At 49.0% G+C, this 19,773-nt stretch overlaps 1 protein-coding gene across 1 annotated transcript; it reads right to left on the minus strand.

Annotated features, from left to right (window-relative positions):
• Positions 1 to 1,263: 1,263 nt before the first annotated feature.
• Positions 1,264 to 17,147, minus strand: ttc1 (tetratricopeptide repeat domain 1). The gene is made up of 8 exons (XM_088932489.1): positions 17,090 to 17,147; positions 14,621 to 15,123; positions 12,301 to 12,361; positions 11,315 to 11,427; positions 9,673 to 9,709; positions 8,691 to 8,839; positions 5,706 to 5,760; positions 1,264 to 1,772 (listed from the first exon to the last, which is right to left on the minus strand). The coding sequence occupies exons 2-8, from the start codon at positions 15,113 to 15,115 to the stop codon at positions 1,639 to 1,641; spliced, it is 1,044 nt and encodes a 347-aa protein (XP_088788615.1). The 5' UTR covers positions 15,116 to 15,123; positions 17,090 to 17,147; the 3' UTR covers positions 1,264 to 1,638.
• Positions 17,148 to 19,773: the final 2,626 nt, after the last annotated feature.

Here is a 19,773-nt window from a genome sequence, read left to right on the forward strand (position 1 = left end):
CATTGAAGAGAAAAACGCGGGCTGGAAACCGCCGGCCGGCCTCGAGTTCCAGCGACGTCAGACAGACCCCCGGGAACGGCTCGATGGCCAGACGAGGAATCGTACGGTTCGGGCCGCGGTAAACCAGCTTCCTGCGCAGAGGGGCTGAAACGCGTTCTCTCCACAGAGGAGCGGAGGAGAGCTGGCGAGACTCTGCCTGCCCACCCCCCCCACGCTGTGCCCCCACAAGGCACTGCACCGAGCCGTGTCGGTCTGTGCCTCACAAGCACAGGGACGCAGGGTTAAGCCCCCTGCCCACACCCTACTGGGAACGAGTGGCGAGGGGGGTAAAAACAGGCTCCCCAGAGCACCCTTCACAAAGGGGTATTAAAGGGAACAACGCCCCTTGCAGGCTGAGACTGAAAGGAGACGGGGCTCTCTGGGAACAGAGGAATGCTGATGAAGGGTGTGGAATTCAGGCAGACCGAGGCAGATGGTAGACTCTGACTGGAACCAATTTAGTATTTAGCAGACTTGGTGATTTTTCCCATGCAGTTGGACAATAGAACATTGCATTTGGTCGGTGCTTAAAAATATTGCCGTACCACGTGTGCAGTTAGATATGCACTCTGCGCTTGTCTAGACATTTATGGTGGCTCAGGTGTCTGCTGGAACTTGTATTCTCCAGATCTTGGATTACAAAAGGTTGGATCTGGAGCATGGTTCTGCTGTGCTCTCTCTCAGCAGGCGGGGTAGGAGAAGACGGATAATACACTGGCTTTATAGTTCACAGCAGTCTGATCCACTCCAGGCTTTACAGTGATGTCAGTCACCCTACCAGTGCACAGCAGTCTGATCCAGTCCAGGCTTTACAGTGCTGCCAGTCACACTCCCAGTGCACAGCAGTCTGATCCACTCCAGGCTTTACAGTGCTGTCAGTCACACTCCCAGTGCACAGCAGTCTGATCCAGTCCAGGCTTTACAGTGATGTCAGTCACCCTACCAGTGCACAGCAGTCTGATCCATGTTGCTTATCACTAACTGGCTCCTTCATGCTAATTGCCTGACTCGATAAATTTAAAAAGCTAGTACTTTAAAAGAGTTAAAAATGAGTAATAGTAATAGTAAATGTTTGTGTTTTTTGCACTTTTGCCATGCTAATAAGTTTTAAAACAAGCCTCCTTGCCTGTCTTCTCTGAAACCTGGAGTGGATCGAACTGCCACACACACACGCGTGATTTATTTCCAACTCTCCTCACTACAGGATGACAGTCCACACAACAATCACTTTGCAGCTCCTGTACTTTATTAATGGAAAAAGAAAACAGCTGAAAAAATTAGGATGCAATTGGCCTCTCGTGGAACCTCCTGACCTTAAAACAAGCGCACGCACGCACGCGCGCACACACACACACACACACACACACACACACACACACACACACACACACTTCTCTTCCAGGCGGCTGAGAGCGGTGAACAGTGTCGTCGGCCAGCTCTGGGATAGTCTGTTAGACGCACTGTGTGTACTCGGCGCTGCGTTCGGGCCCTGCGGACCTACGTGATGCTGCCCATAGGGGCAGTCCAGCGGTGAGTCTTTGGGATGGGGGTGTTTGGAGAACTGGGGTTTGGGGTGCAACGCAGCCGGACCCCCCGATGCTATCTGTTGTTATTGGGGTTCTGAACAAAGTTGATGGAGTAGGATCCGCTGGCGGGGTCCTGCTGGACCTGGAAGTTCTCTGTGGAGAGGCCGAAGGGGCGCAGGAACAAGTTCCCCAGGTCTTTGAGTTTGTCTGTGCAGAACAGAGAGGGAGAGAACAGGGATGAGCTGCATCTGCGCGGCCATACAAACTCTTTTCTCTAACCAGGGATTTTCTGCTTTCGGTTTCTTGGCTACTGCCTCTCGCAGACATGCTCATGTCAGCTCTGCTGAGCTCCTCAGGGACGTACTGTACCCCAGGCTACTCTCTGCACATGCAGGTACTCTCACGGCCATGTGAGGAAGGGGCACTGTTAATTCAACTGGCCTGAGCTGAACCCTGAGCTCAACTACATCCCCCCTCTAGTCTATCTTCTCCAGGAGATCAGCTACATCCCCCCCCTCTAGTCTATCTTCTCCAGGAGCTCAGCTACATCCCCCCCCCTCTAGTCTATCTTCTCCAGGAGCTCAGCTACACCCCCCCCCTCAAGTCTATCTTCTCCAGGAGCTCAGCTACATCCCCCCCCTCTAGTCTATCTTCTCCAGCAGCTCAGCTACATCCCCCCCCTCTAGTCTATCTTCTCCAGGAGCTCAGCTAAATCCCCCCTCTAGTCTATCCTCTCCAGGAGCTCAGCTAAATCCCCCCTCTAGTCTATCCTCTCCAGGAGCTCAGCTAAATCCCCCCTCTAGTCTATCTTCTCCAGGAGCTCAGCTAAATCCCCCCTCTAGTCTATCTTCTCCAGGAGCTCAGCTGCAACTTCCCTGTCTATGTGAACACAAACAGAACTATTCTTCCAGGAGGACTATCATGCTAACAAGCGCAAAACTAAGGTTCCTGTTCCATTTCTAACATCCCCTCTGCCCCCTGAGAAACAGCTACTACATTTTAATCACAAATTTAGAAAGCAGGAACACAGGTGATGGGGTAAACCCCAGCGGCTTAGGGACAAAACTATCAAGACAATCATGTCAGAATTGAGAAAAATATACAAATTAGGGCTGCTGAGCGTTACTCCCTCCGTATAAGTATTTGTCACGTTTCGCCCACAGCAGCAGTGTGAAGCTGCAGCCGTTAAATCGATAGGAAATGTTGCTAAGCAGCCAAAAAATACAGAAAAAATAAAAGCTGGTGCTGCACACTGTAATTTGCAGCTCCATTCAGACAGCAGAGCAGCGTTTTCATGTTGCCTCTCTGAAGAAAGAGAGTGGGGTAGGCAGTCAGGCAGAGCTTTGTTTTGTACGATCTCAGCACTACTCCTCACTTCTGCAAAGCCCCACTGCTTGAAAAACACACGTGATTTCTCCTTTCAAAGGTTACACCAGCTCGCTGCATGACCTTCTGTGTCAGGCCCTGCACTGGTCACACGCCACGCAAAGAGGGGTGCGTGTCTGCTGCTCCCCTGTTGGGGGTGTGCGCTGCGGGTTGCTCTTCCCCTCTATGTGGGTTGTAAAATCACGTCCCCCTCCTCCCCAGCCTGGTTTCCCTCCTCGCGTAGTACGGTGGCTGCCTGCCGTCGCCAGAGCTCATTTACAAGTCTCTCTCGGGCTGGCAGCAGGAGTGTCAGAAAGCAACACGTTCTGACAGGGGAGAGGAAGCTGGTGTGAATCTGATAACAAAAAAGCACAGCGGTGCGATCCCAATGTGTCTTGAGAGCTCTCCGCCCCCCCCGGCCAGCCCCCAGGCACCACCGAGACAAGGAATTCTAACACCCACGGAGCTCAGAATGGAAGCGATGCCTTTCGCGTTATTTCTCATCCATCAGAACAAGAGGAGGAGTTACGCGGATCGGCGCGCGACGCGCTCCTTCAGAAACTGGCCCTGTGAGGTTTGCATCTGGGTGTCAAGGTATTGCTTCTGGCAGATCTGCTCTTATTAGGCTGAGAAGGACAGACCCGCGTGACAAGAAGCACAGTCTGTGCACAGAAGACTAACAGGGTCGACGATTTGAAGGCAACAGACGGGTGGGGGAAACTCTCCCGCTGTCTTTTCGGAAATGGGGGGTTTACATTTCTGCCAGGCTATGTAACTGCAGCAGCCTGACAAAGTGAGCTCCACACTGCTCCCAACTGGTGCTTCATTCATCCTATTCATGCACCCAGAACAATTCTAAAAACCCTCTGTTACACAGTTGCAAGAAAAAGTTTGTGAACCCTTTGGAATTACCTGGATTTCTGCATTAATTACTCAAAATGTGGTCTGATCTTCAACTGAGTCACAATAATAGACAAACACAAATCTGCTTAAAGTAATAACACACAGACAATTGTACTTCTTCTTGCCAGTACTGAACACATCGTTTAAACATTCACAGTCCAGGCTGGAAAAAGTATGTGAACCTCTAGGCTAATGACTTCTCCAAAAGCTAATTGGGGTCAGGTGTTCCAATCAGTGAGACGAGATTGGAGGTGTGGACTGGAGGTGCCCTGTCCTTTAAAAAAGGTACACAAAGGGTGCTTACTGACAGAGTCTGCTCTTCTCAAGGAAGAGCTGTTCATGTGAACCATGCCCCGAACAAAAGAAATATCAGAGGACCTTAGAAGAAGAATTGTAGAGATGCATAAAGCTGGTAAACGCTACAAAAGCATTTCTAAAGGCCTGGGTGTTCATCGATCCACAGTAAGACAAATTGTCTACAAATGGAGGAAATTCAGTACTGTTGCTACACTCCCTAGGAGTGGGCGTCCTGCAACGATCACGGCGAGCAAGGCGTCCCAGAAATATCAATGATTTGTAAGGAGGAAGGTCCAGAATTCCTGCTAACCGTGCAAGTCTCATCAGCAGCTACAGGAAACGTTTGGTGGAGGTTCTACCAGTTACTAAATACAGGGATTCACATACGCTTTCCTGCCTGGACTGTGAATGTTTAAACGGTGTGTTCGATATTGACAAGAAGAAGTGCAATTGCTTGTGTGTTATTAGTTTAAGCAGACTGTGTTAGTCTATTATTGTGACTTAGTTGAAGATCAGACCACATTTGTCTAATTCATGCAGAAATTCAGGTTATTCCAAAGGGGTTCACAAACTTTTTCATGTGAAATGCTTAAAATCCAAATGAGTTTAAAGTGAAGGGTCTCCTTTAATGCAGAGCGCAAATATCTTCAGCGCACTGCAGGGAGGTGGTCTCTAACTGGCCAAGAGCGGCTCTTGGCACAGGAGGTCTATCTGCACATTAAATGTTAAAAAGCAGCAGTGGTTCACCCCAGAGGCACTTCTGGCTTTTAAATACCACACAACTGGCTCCTGCTACTTCACACGGGCTGAGAGTCTCGAGTTCAGATTGATTAGCCTTTCAGGGCGCTGCACAGCAAACTGATCTTTTTATAGCTGTGCTGCTGCAAACAGAAATCTGCACTAGGAGACGGGGGAGAGGAGAGAGAAACTGACACACACTCCCACTCACCTCCAACCCCCACACACTCACGCTCCCACACACACCTCCAACCCCCACCCACACTCCCCCACTCACACTCCTCCACACACACTCACACTCCCCTCCAACCCCCACACACTCACACATCCCCACTCACACTCACCTCCAACTCCCACTCACTCACACTCCTCCACACACACACACACTCACCTCCAACCCCCACACACTCACACATTCCCACTCACACTCACCTCCGACCCCCACACACTCACACTCCCACACACACTCCCACTCACCTCCAACCCCCACACACTCACACATCCCCACTCACACTCACACTCACCTCCAACCCCCACACACTCACACTCCTCCACACACACTCACACTCACCTCCAACCCCCACATACTCACCTCCAACCCCCACACACTCACCTCCAACCCCCACACACTCACACTCCCCTCCAACTCCCACACACTAACACATCCCCACTCACACTCCCCCACACACATCCCAACTTGTGCTTTATTCACCTTTTCTGCTTTTATTTATTCAACTGTCTTTTCCCCAGTGGTTGAACTGGAGTGTTTGTCTTTGTGCGTCACCCCCCTAATAGCTTTCTAAATGCTAAAGGAAGAGGAAGAACCGGTCCACTCACCCATCATCTCCTCCTTCAGCTTCTCGTTCCTCTCCTTGATCTGCTCGGGCAGGCGCTGGGAAGACAGACAGGGAGGGAGTGACTTCAGGAGACCAAGACCAATACCAGAACCGGGACCAAGTTCAAACCCCGGACCGGGATCAGAACCAATACTGGGACAGTGACCAAGACCAGAACAGGACCAGGTCCAGCTTAAGGGACCGGGGACACCGGGCTGAGGGGGTATGACTCTCAATTAAAATACAAATCAGTTCGACACTTAACGTGTACTTCAGTCTACAGCACTAACGTTCTGCACAAAGGGAGTCTAAATTAAACCTAATCCTCCAGCCATCTGCCAATCGGTAAATCCTGATTAGCATGGATGCAATGAGTGGATTCAAGCAGCCTCTGGCAAATCAGAGCTGGACACCTAGAGACACATCTGGAACACACCTAGAGAACATCTTAGGAGGACCCCAGCTAAAGAAAGGTTGGTACTTTGGGAACGGAGGAAAAGAGAGACACAAGACTGACATTACTGTTACCAGGCTGCTGGCTTCATCTCCTGATCCAAACCAAGAAGTGAGAAAATCGAGGAGGCACAAGGGTGGTGGGAGTGTGGAAAAACACTACTCTGCTATGCGTCTGAAGCCTGCATTAATTTAAGAAACAGCCAGGAAAGAAGGCATTTCTTTACACAGAGGGTGGTGGGAGTGTGGAACCCTTTGCTCAGCCATGCTCATATGTCCACAATGGAAGAGAATATGCAATTTTTCCCGCTTGAGCACTTTCTCCACCCAGGCACTGCTGTTATATTGCTGATCCTCCTCGCCTGACAAGACGGCCCCCTTGCGGTCCGTGTCAGGCAGGCCGGCTGTGGTTTGCATGCACAGAGCAGTGTACAGCACCGCAACAAAAAAAAAAAAGAGAGAAGCTCTAGAAAAGTTTGAAAGTCAGCAGTATAAAAAGCCAAGGCACCTCCAGCCCTCCACCCCCACGCCCTACTTTGTACACCAGACACGTACGGAGATGCTTTTGAAATGCCAATCCTGTAATCTCAGGCTTTACTCTTGCAAGCCTTCCAAGACACAAAACTGCAGGCACTTTCAGGGGAAGGTGGGGGGGGGGGTGGGGGGGCTGAGAACTCCCCTGCCCTCCCCTCCGTGCTTCTAAACACTGTCCTTCTGGCAGCTTCTGTACGGGCTAATCGATAGTTACTGGTGATCAATTCGCTTCCAGGTCGATCTGTAACAGAATACTGGAACAAAGCGAAAAGGGGCAGACCGGGTGTCTGAGAAACACTGTGCTCAGAGAGTCCACATGGTGCCCGACACTAAGCACCGGCACCGAAAACACGCCCACCATCCCATTCCACGCCACCCCAGGAAACAGAAATCGCCAACGATCTGACCCGATCTGACCTCTCGGCCAACGGCCACACAAGTGCCAGCTGGAGGAATCAAATGAAAAGGTTTTTCTCCTGCTTTCTCCTCTGCGTTTCCAGGTTTCAGTGTGAAAGGACCAGGACTCCTCACCCTACGCATTCAAAGGAAGACTGCAAATCGCCAAGGCCAGCTCCCAAGGCAAACGATGGGCCCTGTGCTTCACATCAGACACATCCTCTAGTGCCCAACTACCACTGGATGGGCTGGGTGTTCAGGGAGACAAATAAGTGTCTAACACATCAGCTCGCTGGGCACACGCACCATCTCATTTTTGTATCGAAACACTCAGCGATAGGTCTGTTGATTGTTTGCGTAGGTCTGTTTCTTCGGATGGGATGCAGTGCTGCCTCAGAGCGCTGGGGCACAGGGTTGAATTCCGGGGCCACGGGTGCTGTCTGTGTGGAGTTTGTACGTTCTCTCACGGTTTCCTCCCACAGTACAAACACATGGTGGCAGATTAATTGGCTTCAGGGAAAGCTGGCTCTGGTGTGCGCGTGTGCCTGTGTGTGTGTGTGCGCCCTGTGATGGACTGGTGTCCTTGCCAGAGTGGGTCTTGCTTTGTGCCCACTGCTTACCAGGACAGGCTCCAGCTCTCCCACGACCCTGAATTTGGACTCAGCAGTTATAGAATGGATAGAGAGATGGTTGGATGTTTTTTACAAGATGCAGAAACAATTAGCCAGCTGCTTGTTTTCCTTCACCCTCACATCGAGTTCTTCCCTTTCTATTTCTGAATGGATGAACAGACAAAGCATCTATTAAGACATGTATTATGATACATGAGAAAAAAAGCAGGCACTCATTATTTCACATGCAAATGCACGGCACTCAAGCATTCACAGTACACAAGGCCATCAGAAAGATCACAGACGACAGGAGACCATCTGGCCCCTCTGATCATAATTGGCTAAATGATCCAAGAAATCTGTTCTAGCTGATTCTTGAAAGAAGCCAGGATATCAGCTTCAACAGCATGGCCAGCTGGGCAGCTTGTTCCACACTCCCACCTCCCTTTGTGCAAAGAAGTTTGCATTCTATTTAAATGTCCAGGAGTGCTGTGTGTCCATAAAAAATTTCCCTCAGGGGACAATAAATCTTATGATATTTCCTGTCCTGATCCAAGGATCTCATCCAGCTGTTTATTAAAAAAAACAGGGTATCTGCTTCACCAACATGGCTGGACAGCTTGTTCCACACTCCCACCACCCTTTGCGTAAAGAAGCGCCTCCCACCCTGATTGGAGGATCTCTTCCAGCTGTTTCATGAAGGAAGCCAGGGTATTGGCTTCAACCACTTGGCTGAGAATGCCAGAAAAAGAGTATATCTCCACAGGACGATCCGTGTGACAACACAGTTAGCTCTCTCTAACTGTGAGAGAGGGAAAAGATGTACAGCAGACACAGAAGTCAGTATTTCTGGATCTGACATCAAACCACCCCCTCCACCATGACCTCAGGAAAATGCATGTGAATTGGGGGGCTGTTAGTAGACACAGCTGGAGAAGGTAATCAGAACCTGGGACACCAGCACGTCGGTAGGTGATGCTGCTCAGACTCACCATGCAGGCCTCCCTGGCCTGGTGCACTGTGGGATCCTTCTCCAAAACGGCCTTGTAGTCCTCTAGGGCCTCGTCCAGCTTGTCCGTCTTCTCATACAGCTCCGCCCTGCGGAGAATCGCCCGGACGTAATTGGGGTTCAGGTCTATGGCTGTAAAGAGAGGTGGATCAGAGGGGCAATATGGCAGGCAGGGACTGGGGTGACATAAAACAGGTCCACTGTATTCACTGAACCCCACTCTGGTCTTGTACAGTTTCTCTCTCCTCCCCTGATCTGTGTGTCGTGGGGCTGCAGGAGGACTGAACCCCACTCTGGTCTTGTACAGTTTCTCTCTCCTCCCCTGATCTGTGTGTCGTGGGGCTGCAGGAGGACTGAACCCCACTCTGGTCTTGTACAGTTTCTCTCTCCTCCCCTGATCTGTGTGCCGTGGGGCTGCAGGAGGACTGAACCCCACTCTGGTCTTGTACAGTTTCTCTCTCCTCCCCTGATCTGTGTGCCGTGGGGCTGCAGGAGGACTGAACCCCACTCTGGTCTTGTACAGTTTCTCTCTCCTCCCCTGATCTCTGTGTCGTGGGGATGAAGGTGTACAATAACAGGTGGTTCTGCACTTCAGTAGGGATGAGATTCTCTCTTATCTATATGAAATTCTATGGGATCCTTTGTGATTAAAACTGTATAAATGCAAGGAATAATTATTCATTAGAATTGAGTGCTTTCTGAGGACAAGAGGTTACTGCACTTCTTTAATGGATGAAGTGTGTCCCCTCCTTTATGTGAAACACTCAGAGATGAGCAATTGCAGAAATCTTATTGGGCTTTAGGACTACAAGTACCAGAATGCACTGGGTCAACACCAGATGTTCCGCCTCTTCGTGTTCAAGGTGGACAAGACCAGGCATGGAATTTGCACAGCAACACTGTGTACAAAGGGATACAGAATTTTTTCCCCTACAAACAATAAGACAAGAGGAACATTTTCTTACCTTTTGTGCAGTCTGATATAGCTTTCTCCTTCTTATCCTGCAAAAGGAAAGCAAAAAGCATATTGGCACACACTGCGACAAGGTGATCTGTACCTGACTATTGCAGGGATCTTCATGGGTCTGACTGTGCTGAAGGACTGTAAATAGACTTGGATAAAATGCCCAAGAAGCAGCAATTTGTCAGTCTAAACTTCAGACTGTGAAGATCCTGGAGGTGATCTGAGGTGGGACAGTCAAGGATCATAGGGCAGAAACACAGAACTAAATATCTTAGCCTTTAGGTTTTATTGGGAAGTCAAACTTCACAATGACTAAAGACTTGGGAAGAGCTTGAATTAATTCAATTAAATCAGTAATTGATTCAATTAACCCATTAAGAGTTTGGGCAGAATGAAAACCTGGAGATCACTGACCTAGAGTATAAGAGTATGAGAGAGGTGGGCCTCTGCTACAAAAAACAACAAACAAAGTACCTGCCCAACAGCAAACCAGAAACTCAAATCATCCGGCTTTGTCCGAAACAATTATGCACCTGTGCCATAACCTCCAGACTTCTGCACAAGCTTCTGCATCAGGGCTGCATCAGTGCAGCTCCAGGCTACCAGCAATGGATGTGTTCGGCCTAATATACTTGTGTCAAATCTGTTCCCTTCGCCTGTTACTATGCTCTAATTGGAGATCCAGAGTAGCTTGGCCAGAGAAATTGCTCAGAGCACCAATGGAGCCCTGCAGTCTACACACTGTGTTTAAATAGCTACGAAGAGGACAAGGACGCCAAACAGTAACGCACGAATGAGCGAGTGTCTCCCAGAGTCTGGGGCCTTGGAATATACCACACCAATGACCATCTACTTGCGCGCCTGCTGCTCTGTGAGTACAGTGCACACCTCTCCTCAAGTTACTTAGTTTCTCCCCTATTAGGCAGCACAGAGCCCGTGCTGTGTCAAACAACAAGTGTTTCCATCAGACAGGCGTGGAAGAGCGAGGGCGCGGGTCTCTGTTCCTACCAGGCATTAGAGAGGGCTTGACGGAAGGGGGAACTGTGGGGAATGACCTGCCACCTGACCAACTGCAGGAAGACAATTGGCTGCCTGACAAGTGAAATCCAGGAAGTGGAGGCTTCCGGTGGGTCGTCAGCCTCTGCTGCCCAGAGGGAGAGCAGAGAGCAGAGAGCAGAGAGCAGAGAGCAGAGAGCAGAGAGCAGAGAGCAGAGAGCAGAGAGCAGAGAGCAGAGAGCAGAGAGCAGAGAGCAGAGAGCAGAGCCTCCGAGATACGCTACACCAGAGGGAGCGCCCGCCAGATAAGCCTGTGAATTGTCTCAAATTGAACTGATTTTAGAAGTCTAGTTGGAACTCAAATTTAAAAAAAGGGGTTTTGTTTAAACCCTTAAGTGAACCAAGTGATTTAACCCCGAGTATGCTGTTGTGCAAAGCTCCGATACTACAGAAATTATTATTTCTTAGAATAATTATTATTTTGCCTATTATCTATTACTTTAGCACGGGTAATGCTGGGGACATTGTACAGAAAAGGCACTGTATTTAACCTCAGGCCTGCCTTTGGGCGTCTTGTTTTCTGATGTCTCTGCTACGGTACCACCCCCCCCACCCCCGGATGTTATTAAGTGTGAGACTCTTTTTACCAGCTTCAAGCGGGCGGCCGCGCGGTTGGAGAAGAGGATGGATCTCTCTTTGCTGTAGCAGATGGGGCAGATCCTCAGGGCCGCAGTGTAGGACTCCTCTGCCTCCGAGTGCTCTGGGGACACAACACACAGAGGGGCTGGAGACAGCATCACCACTCCCCACGCACACAACACCACACAACAGCGCCCTCACTGCCAGGGGAAAGAAAGGCGCAGGGAGAGTTGACGCCCAAGAGCTTGCGACACATGCGATGAATCAACACATCAGCATCTTTGATCCAAATCAAAGGTCTACGGTGGATTTTTAGGACACTGAACGGCGGTTTGACAGCTTGCCTGCCAGTTTACTGACATCAGAGAGAAAGCGACTCACATACTGAATCTGTAGAAAGCTTAAGGAATAGGGCCTGCCGACACAAGTAGGTTCTAACGGTCTGTGTTAATGTTTCACCTTAAAATGAGCTCAAACCATGTCCTTAGCTGAACCTGGAAATGTGTCAAAGAAAACTACAAGCCAGTTGGACTCATTTCTTTCGAGAATGCATCGTTTATACTTTATACAAGGGGCTGAGTCACACATCTGCTAAAGTGAGTCATACTGCTGTTAAATATTAGACTAGCGTTTCAAAGTTAAAAAGAGCTTTAGCCACACACAGCTGGAAATAGCATTATCCACAGACGATGTCCCCCCACAAAAAAATACAGAGACAGACCTAAAGTGAACCATATCCGGTTTGGAAGGAAGCAAGGCCAATTTCAATCACCGCTGCATGGTTGAATTATTGCTGTTTCAGTTTGTGCGCTGCTTTCACATATTAAACGCTCAAGAGGTCTAAGATGAGAGCAATCACTTGTGCCAAGACCCTGCTGGTGTTCTATCCCAGCATGCCCCTCACTGCCAAGCAGACAGGAAGTGGGTCCCGTGCAGTCAGCGGGGGCTTCTGTCCCGAGTTCACGAGTCGGCGGGCCAGAACTCTGGATCTTACCTCCTTTCTTGAACTGCTCGTTCCCTCGCTCCTTCAGCTTCATGCCTTCATCTCTCCTGCTCTGGAAAACCGGGAAAGCAATGTGAAGGAAAGGTGAAGAAACCATTGGTCACCCCTATCACAGTGCGTGGGGTCTCGGGAGGTCACTGGCCCTGCCCCATACAGGACTGAGGACAGTCTGATGCACCGTCACCTTCCACACACACACGGCTGTCCAATGACAACGCAGTAGCAATACATCAACAGCTCGCTGGGCACCAGCATCATCTCATTTACCATCCAAACTCGCAGAAACAGGTCTGTTGATTGTTTGTAAAGTAGTGTTTCTTGGGCTTGGAGGCAGACTGACACAAAGGTTAGCACTGCAGTGCTGGGACCCTGCGTGCAATTCCAGATCTGGGAAGCTGTCTGTGTAGAGTTTGAATGTCCACCCCGTGTTCACATGGATTTCCTCCCACAGTCCCAAGATAAACCTAGATTAACTGACTTCTGGGAAAATTGGCTCCTGGTGTGTGTGTATGCACGTCTATGTCCATCTGCCCTGCGATGGACTGGTGTCCCGTCCAGGGTGTACCCTGCCTTCTGCCCGTTACTTGTTGGTATAGGCTCCAGCTCCCCCCTCCACCCTGAACTGGATGAAGCGGTTAAAAAAATGAATGGATGGATATTATTTTATTACCCGGGATAATAAAATATAAAGCGAAGATCTTGTTATTTTCAGAAAACAACCATGTCCAGCATGTTCTGTGATTTGGCTTAAAAATGTCATTTTCTAGGATTAAATCCATTAATCCTGCGTGTTTTCAGATATGCAAGGGTAAGACTCCTTCACTTCTCAAACATCGTCCAGAATCCCTCTAGACCAGCACTGTTCAATACTGCATTAGAGTAACAAACGACACCCAAAAAACAAAAAGTTTAATTTGAATTATTCTGCCAAGAGATTTTATGAGGGGTGGAGGAAGTAACTTCTAAACCAAGAAGCCTGTTGGATAACCTGCACAAAAACATGTTCTCCTGTTCTCCTGTCCCCCAACGTGCTCCTCAGCAAAACATGAACATGATTACTGATGCCAAGTGTGCATATTAGAAAATACAATTTCCATAATAACCAGATGGGATTAAGCAAGGAATGGGCTTTTTGATATCCTTGAATACAAGGATGTTTGAATCCTGCCAAGGCGTCTTGAGTGGCTACAATCTATGTACATGATCAGCTGTGTTTGAAAACCTCGGTAAATGAAATTGAGTTGACTGTCAATCTCGTTTTGAAGAAGACCGAAAAAATCCCATTGTTCGGTCTTTCACAAAGCCTGCGGTGTCTGACAGAGGAACATCAGACAAAGACATCAAAGCCAGTGTTTCGTTTCTGACACGTTGTCAGCTTCCACATGCAGGAATCAAAGACAGGCGCAAGCTGCAAGCTTCTCAAATCGTGAGCCTTTTCAGCCTTCATAAAAGAAAAAAAAAACGAAAATAAAAACATTTGAGGTGATAATGGCGTTTTCTTCGGCGCAGGGGATTATTTTGCTATTAAAAACCCCTTTCGAAAACAATTTCACTGAAAGTTACAACTGCACAGATAAACGTTCAGAGCCGAAGTCAGTTTTTCGAACAGATAACTTTGAACATTTTGCACATCAAACACAACCACGGGCTCTGCTCAGTTCTGACTGGCTTCTCTCTCCCCATCAGCTTCAGCAAAGGAGACACTAATTCTTGGGGGAAAAGCATGAAATGGGAATCTGAATTCTTCCTTTGATATTCTAAAATCACACAGGTGCCCCTTTCAACATTTCTCCTTCAGTCTCCCTGCAAACTTCTGCACCCCAGCACGCTGCTACCAGCTCACAGCCCTGTGATGCTTTTCCACCCATAAAGTAAAATAAAGGACGCTGTGTAACTTACTAAGCTGCCAAAGCTACACACCGTCAGCTCAGTGACACAGCGATCGCAGGACACCAGTGGGGGACATGAGGAGGTGCACATGCAGAACTGAGAACAGCAGGCACTTCTTTACACAAAGAGATTGTGGGGGTGTGGAACCAATTTCCTAGCCATGTCACTGATGCTCTGGGACGCATTAGGAAATGGACAGAGGAGTCTCAAAGCTAGGGTAGGACTCCCCTGGACGAGGTGTACACTGTGGGTACACTGCCCAGCAGGGACACTGGGGCTCATTCACACGACAGGGGTGACCGGACCCAGTGGCCTTGATGATCTATTGATTATTGACTATACCGTATCAGCCTCCAAACGTCTGGCCGCTGCGCTGTGGCTCTCGGACCAGTCTTCTCACAGAAAGAAACACGACACTCACCTCCTTCTCCTCCTCGGTCAGGTCTTTCTCCAGCTCCCTCAGGTGTTCCTCGTCGAACTCCGGCACCTCCTCCGGCTTCAGCTCCAAGTCCTCCTCCTCCTCCTCTTCCCCCCTTGCCTCCGCCCCCTCCAAGCACTCTTCCCACCTCTCGGCGCCCTCGCCGTCGCCCTGCCCCCGCTCCGTGCGGCTCTCCCCGGCCCGGCCGCCCGCAGCGTCCTCGTCCCTCTCCTCCTCCTCCTCCCTGCCCTCGACCGCTCTGTCCCTCGCCTCTGTGGACTCTTCCCACAATGCCCTCTCCCTCCCTGCCGCGCCAGGCTCCCCGGCCTCTCCGGCCTCTCCCCTCCTCTGCCCTTGCTCTGCCTCGCCCTGCAGGGTCTCCTCGCAGTCGAAGAAGCACTCGTCCTCTGGCTCGGGGCCATTGTGCCGCTCCGAGAGGTCCAGAGTCCGGGCCAGGGCTTCTGGCAGCCGATCCCCGTCGCTGGGACACTCCGCCATGACAGCGCCTGTACGGACACAGCGCACAGGAAGATCAAAACTCAGCAACACAGCCTCCTGCTGTCAGAACTGAGGAGGGCTGCGGTGAAGGGTACTGACTTTTTACTAAAATGAAGAGACAAATATCCCACAGCAAGAGCTGAACAGGGCAGGTTTCAATCCCACAGGGCTTCTGGGTCAGAACAGGCCTCTCCTCAGGGCAGAGAGCCAGAGTGACTTTCTGGGTCCTGTGGAGCTGACCATACGCAGTTACAGATCCCTGAGGAAGGGAAACTTGAAACTGCCAACAGAGTCTAATTAATAATCATGCCTTGCATTTATACATCATTTTTCATCACAGAGGGTTCCAATGGAATTTCATATATAAGCCCCACGACACACAGATCAGAGGAGGAGAGAGAAACTGTACAAGACCAGAGTGGGGTTCAGTCCTCCTGCAGCTCCACGACACACAGATCAGGGGAGGAGAGAGAAGCTGTACAAGACCAGAGTGGGGTTCAGTCCTCCTGCAGCCCCACGACACACAGATCAGGGGAGGAGAGAGAAACTGTACAAGACCAGAGTGGGGTTCAGTCCTCCTGCAGCCCCACGACACACAGATCAGAGAGGAGAGAGAAGCTGTACAAGACCAGAGTGGGGTTCAGTCCTCCTGCAGCCCCACGACACACAGATCAGGGGAGGAGAGAGAAGCTGTACAAGACCAGAGTGGGGTTCAGTCCTCCTGCAGCCCCACGACACACAGATCAGAGAGGAGAGAGATGCTGTACAAGACCAGAGTGGGGTTCAGTCCTCCTGCAGCCCCACGACAAACAGATCAGGGGAGGAGAGAGAAACTGTACAAGACCAGAGTGGGGTTCAGTCCTCCCGCAGCCCCATGACATAGATCGGCTACTGTTGGGAGTCATTCCAGAGAAGGGCAAGCAGGTGTATTCCAGGGCTGAAGGGACTGTCCTACACTGGCAGTCTAAAGGGACTGAATCTCTTCAGTCTTGGAAGGAGAAAACTACAAAGCAGACCTGATACAAAAATGCACAGTCCTCAAAGACTCTGACAACGTCAACCCAGAAGACTTCTTCAGAATCAACAGTGAAATACGGACAAAAGGGCACCAGTGGAAACTACAGGGAAGAACATCTAACACTGAGAACAGGAGGCACTTCTTTACACAAAGGATGGTGGGAGTGGGGAACAAGCTGCCCAGCCATGTTTTTGAAAGCGATATCCTGGATTCTTTTGAGAAACGACCGGATGAGGTCCTGGGACCAATTAGCTACCAAATACCGAATGAACCGAATGAGCTCCTGTTCTTGTGTTCCCTGTTCATAAAGATGTCGTTGGCTCAAGGAAGCTCATCTCTCTGATTGTGTAAAGTTGTATTGTGGAAGTATTATTATGTGAATAATAATCAGATCAATCGATTTCATCACAGGTCTACTCTACCAGTTTTAAACTGCAGAAACGTGAGCCCACCGTAGCCACAAGACAGAGCGAACCATACAGACACAGACCCCACAGTCTGGGGGCTGCTTGAATTACAGGTGGAAGAGCGGGTCAGTTCACAGAGACTCTTCCGGACAAGGCCCACGACTCCGAGCCATGCAGAACTGTTCAGTTCAAGAAGGCTGGTCGCAGCTCTCCTTTAAAACTACAGTAGCGAATAAGCACACAATCGCATTGTAGATAAAAGACACATCAAGTTTAAGACCTATGCTATTTACGCTGTGAATCGGAATCTCCTCCAGAACTCGAAGGGCTGTTCTACGGTCACGCCAATGAGCACTGCCTTCTGAAAATTATTTTAGGACTGTCAAGCTCATTTCATGTGTTACTATTTTTCCAACACGCATGTATGCACACGAACCAATGTGTGCCGTTAAGCCAGAAGGCCACTCGAGGCTGCCTGCGCTGTCCCTTCCAAATTTCCTCAGAAACATGTTAATAGAGAAAATAAAACACTTGCTCTGTCATTCCTACCTTTATGATGAAGCCAGACAGTCGCTTTGCAGAAACACTTCCGGTCCTTCTGGCGAATCATAGCGTAAAATACAAGGAGAGGGTTTAAAAGAGTCGGTGTGGGATTCTGGGAAATGTAGTTGCTCACTAGAGAGAAGAGGATTCTGGAAGCTGTAGTTCTTCGTGGCCCTCGGGGAAAATGCATATCTCAGGATACAGTCAAGAATGCCTGTGCTCGCTAGTGTTCGCAGGAGCGCGCCACCTGGCGCCGCTCATTATAAATATTTCACCATTTACTGGTTGCTTTATTAAATCAGACAAATACGCTGATAGTAAGAGCTTCATGCATAATCGCGCGTAAACATGTCAGCAAATTTTGCATCTCACTGGGTTCTGCAGACGTCATTCTTCTGAAGGAATGTTTTCTAATACAAACCCATCTTTAGAGGCGCCTCTTTGTTCAAAAAGTAAAATAAAAGCCGTCGAACTTATTCCTGTTTTTTTTACGTTTATCTGTTCTTATTGCTTCAAATTGCTCTTGCTTATCAAAGAAAATCTCGACAAAGTTGTGCTCAGTCCACGCGGATCCTGACCGAACTTCTCGTATCGTGTCGCTATTGTCTTACCGTACTGAGCACGGGGGCAGGGTCACGCCCATCTTCATGCGGTCATTTTTATTCAAAACGTGTTGGTTTGGGTCTCTTCCAGCCAGTAAACGCTCATTTCGGAGTTCTATTGCCTCGATAAAACTGGCAGAGGGGAGTTTTGAAGTACCTGGGGATGGGGGAGGAATCTGTTTGCGATTCCGTGCCCGGGCTGGTCCACCTTCTGAGTCGGTTATTGCCGTGGGTATATAGTATATTGATATTACTATTATTCTAATGAAAATGTTTTCAGATCGAATTTCTATCCATCCGATTTGTAACCGCTTTATCCAATACTGCGTCACAGGGGAGCCGGAACCTATCCCAGCATGCTAGAGGGAAGTCGTATTTAAAAAGTGGTACTTTGGGGCACTGTGTTCAATTTTGCACCTGACGTGTTGTCTGTGTGGAGTTTGTATGTTCTCCCAGTGTCCCTGTGAGTTTGCTCAGTGCTATAGTTTCCTCCCACAATCCTAATATTGGTATTGGTGTGATTGTGTGTCCTGCGATGGACTGGTGTCCTGTTCACAGTGTACCCTGTCTTGCATTATTTGTGAGACTCGTCGTTGTTGTTCTACAACACTGTGATGGAACGTTTGCACTGTGAAAACATGCTAAACGGGCAAAAAACATGCAAGTGTGTTTCAGAGGTTTTCACCGAAAGATGTGCTCTTTAATGATTTGCTCCATAAATAAGTGCGTATATTAACTGTTTCTGTCTCATCCATGAATTAGTTGGCTGTCTGTTTGACTGTACTTGAGTACAGTCTTACAATACTGACATTTCAACACTTGCCGTTTACAATTCGTAGAAAAACCAAGCATCAGCCTTCTAGAAACAAAACAATAGCTGTTTTAGTTAACTCAGTACACACCTGCAGTTGTCTGAACTCCTCAGACTCTGGACTTTTAGTTCGCAATGTGAGGCTCTGAGAAACCCCAAGGGAATGCTGGGAGATTGTGGTGGTTGCTGGGAGATCCTGAGATACTGCAAGGAACCCTGTGAGACCCTTGCTTGACCCAACACTTTCAAATCCTACCTCACTTTCATTCTCTAGCTGTTTTTTTCCAGTTGATTTACTGTTCTAACTTGTCTTTACCTGCTTTGTTTGATTGTCCTATTGTATGTCACCTTGAGATGAGGTACCATGAAAGGCACTATATACAATAAATTTTACTGTTATCTCTACTATCTCAATTTCTCTACTGTTTGTCAGACGAGAAATTGAGGTAGAGGTTTAGGTACTGAGCTATTGTGGAATTATGAAAGATGCTGTAAGATATTTGGGAAAGATGTGCTGCTAATTGTAGGCACTGAGTCAAGTTTGCAACTTTTGAAACTGTGCTGGAATTACAGCAGCATGGCTGGTTATAATACACCCAGGAGGAGAGCACAGAACCACACAGGGACACTTCTGAAAAGTGCCGAATGAACAAGGCTGAAAAGAGATCTCTCTCAGTGGGATTGCTGTCAACTGCTCATCATTTCAAAGAATGGAAACATTCCTCAACAGCTTTTAATTCAATCTTAAAAATGCACGAGGCTTAATAACAGTGGTTACTGGGCCTGGAGAGACACATCAGCACAATGTTCAGACCCTCTTGGTCTGTGATGTTCTCTTTAAGGTGATGACTGTGTTTTACACTTGTGAATCTTCAATATCAGGAGAGTGCAGCCCAACAACCAGCCAACCGACCAACCAACCTCCATGAGACACATAGACACAGCCATTTGTACGGCAGCTCTGGAGCAGTTAAGGTTAAGGGCCTTGCTCAGGGGCCCAACGGAGTAGGATTCCTCTGCTGACCACGGGATACGAACCGGCAACCTTCCAGCCACAGGCGCAGATCCTTAGCCACAGAGCCAGCACACCACTCAGTTGATAAAGCCAGTTCAGATATGGGGATTATTAAGAAGCCATGATTGGTAAGGGCCAGTGGGAAATTTGGCCAGGACACCAGGATTACACCCCTCTACTTTTTGAGAAACTCCCTGGGATTTTTAATGAGCACAGAGAGTCAGGACCTCTGTTTTACGTCGCATCCGAAGGACGGTGCCAT

This window comes from Atractosteus spatula, chromosome 14 (genome assembly GCF_055471065.1).
Source record: "Atractosteus spatula isolate fAtrSpa1 chromosome 14, fAtrSpa1.hap1, whole genome shotgun sequence".
NCBI lineage: Eukaryota > Metazoa > Chordata > Actinopteri > Semionotiformes > Lepisosteidae > Atractosteus > Atractosteus spatula.

Excerpts from the sequence above, each read along its gene's own strand:
- ttc1 (XM_088932489.1), bottom strand. The coding sequence starts at position 15,115 with ATGGCGGAGTGTCCCAGCGACGGGGATCGGCTGCCAGAAGCCCTGGCC. Across the intron at positions 5,761-8,690 it reads AGGCCAGGGAGGCCTGCATG|CGCCTGCCCGAGCAGATCAA; the intron begins GTGAGTCTGAGC and ends CTGTCTTCCCAG. Across the intron at positions 1,773-5,705 it reads GCTGAAGGAGGAGATGATGG|ACAAACTCAAAGACCTGGGG; the intron begins GTGAGTGGACCG and ends TGTTCTGCACAG.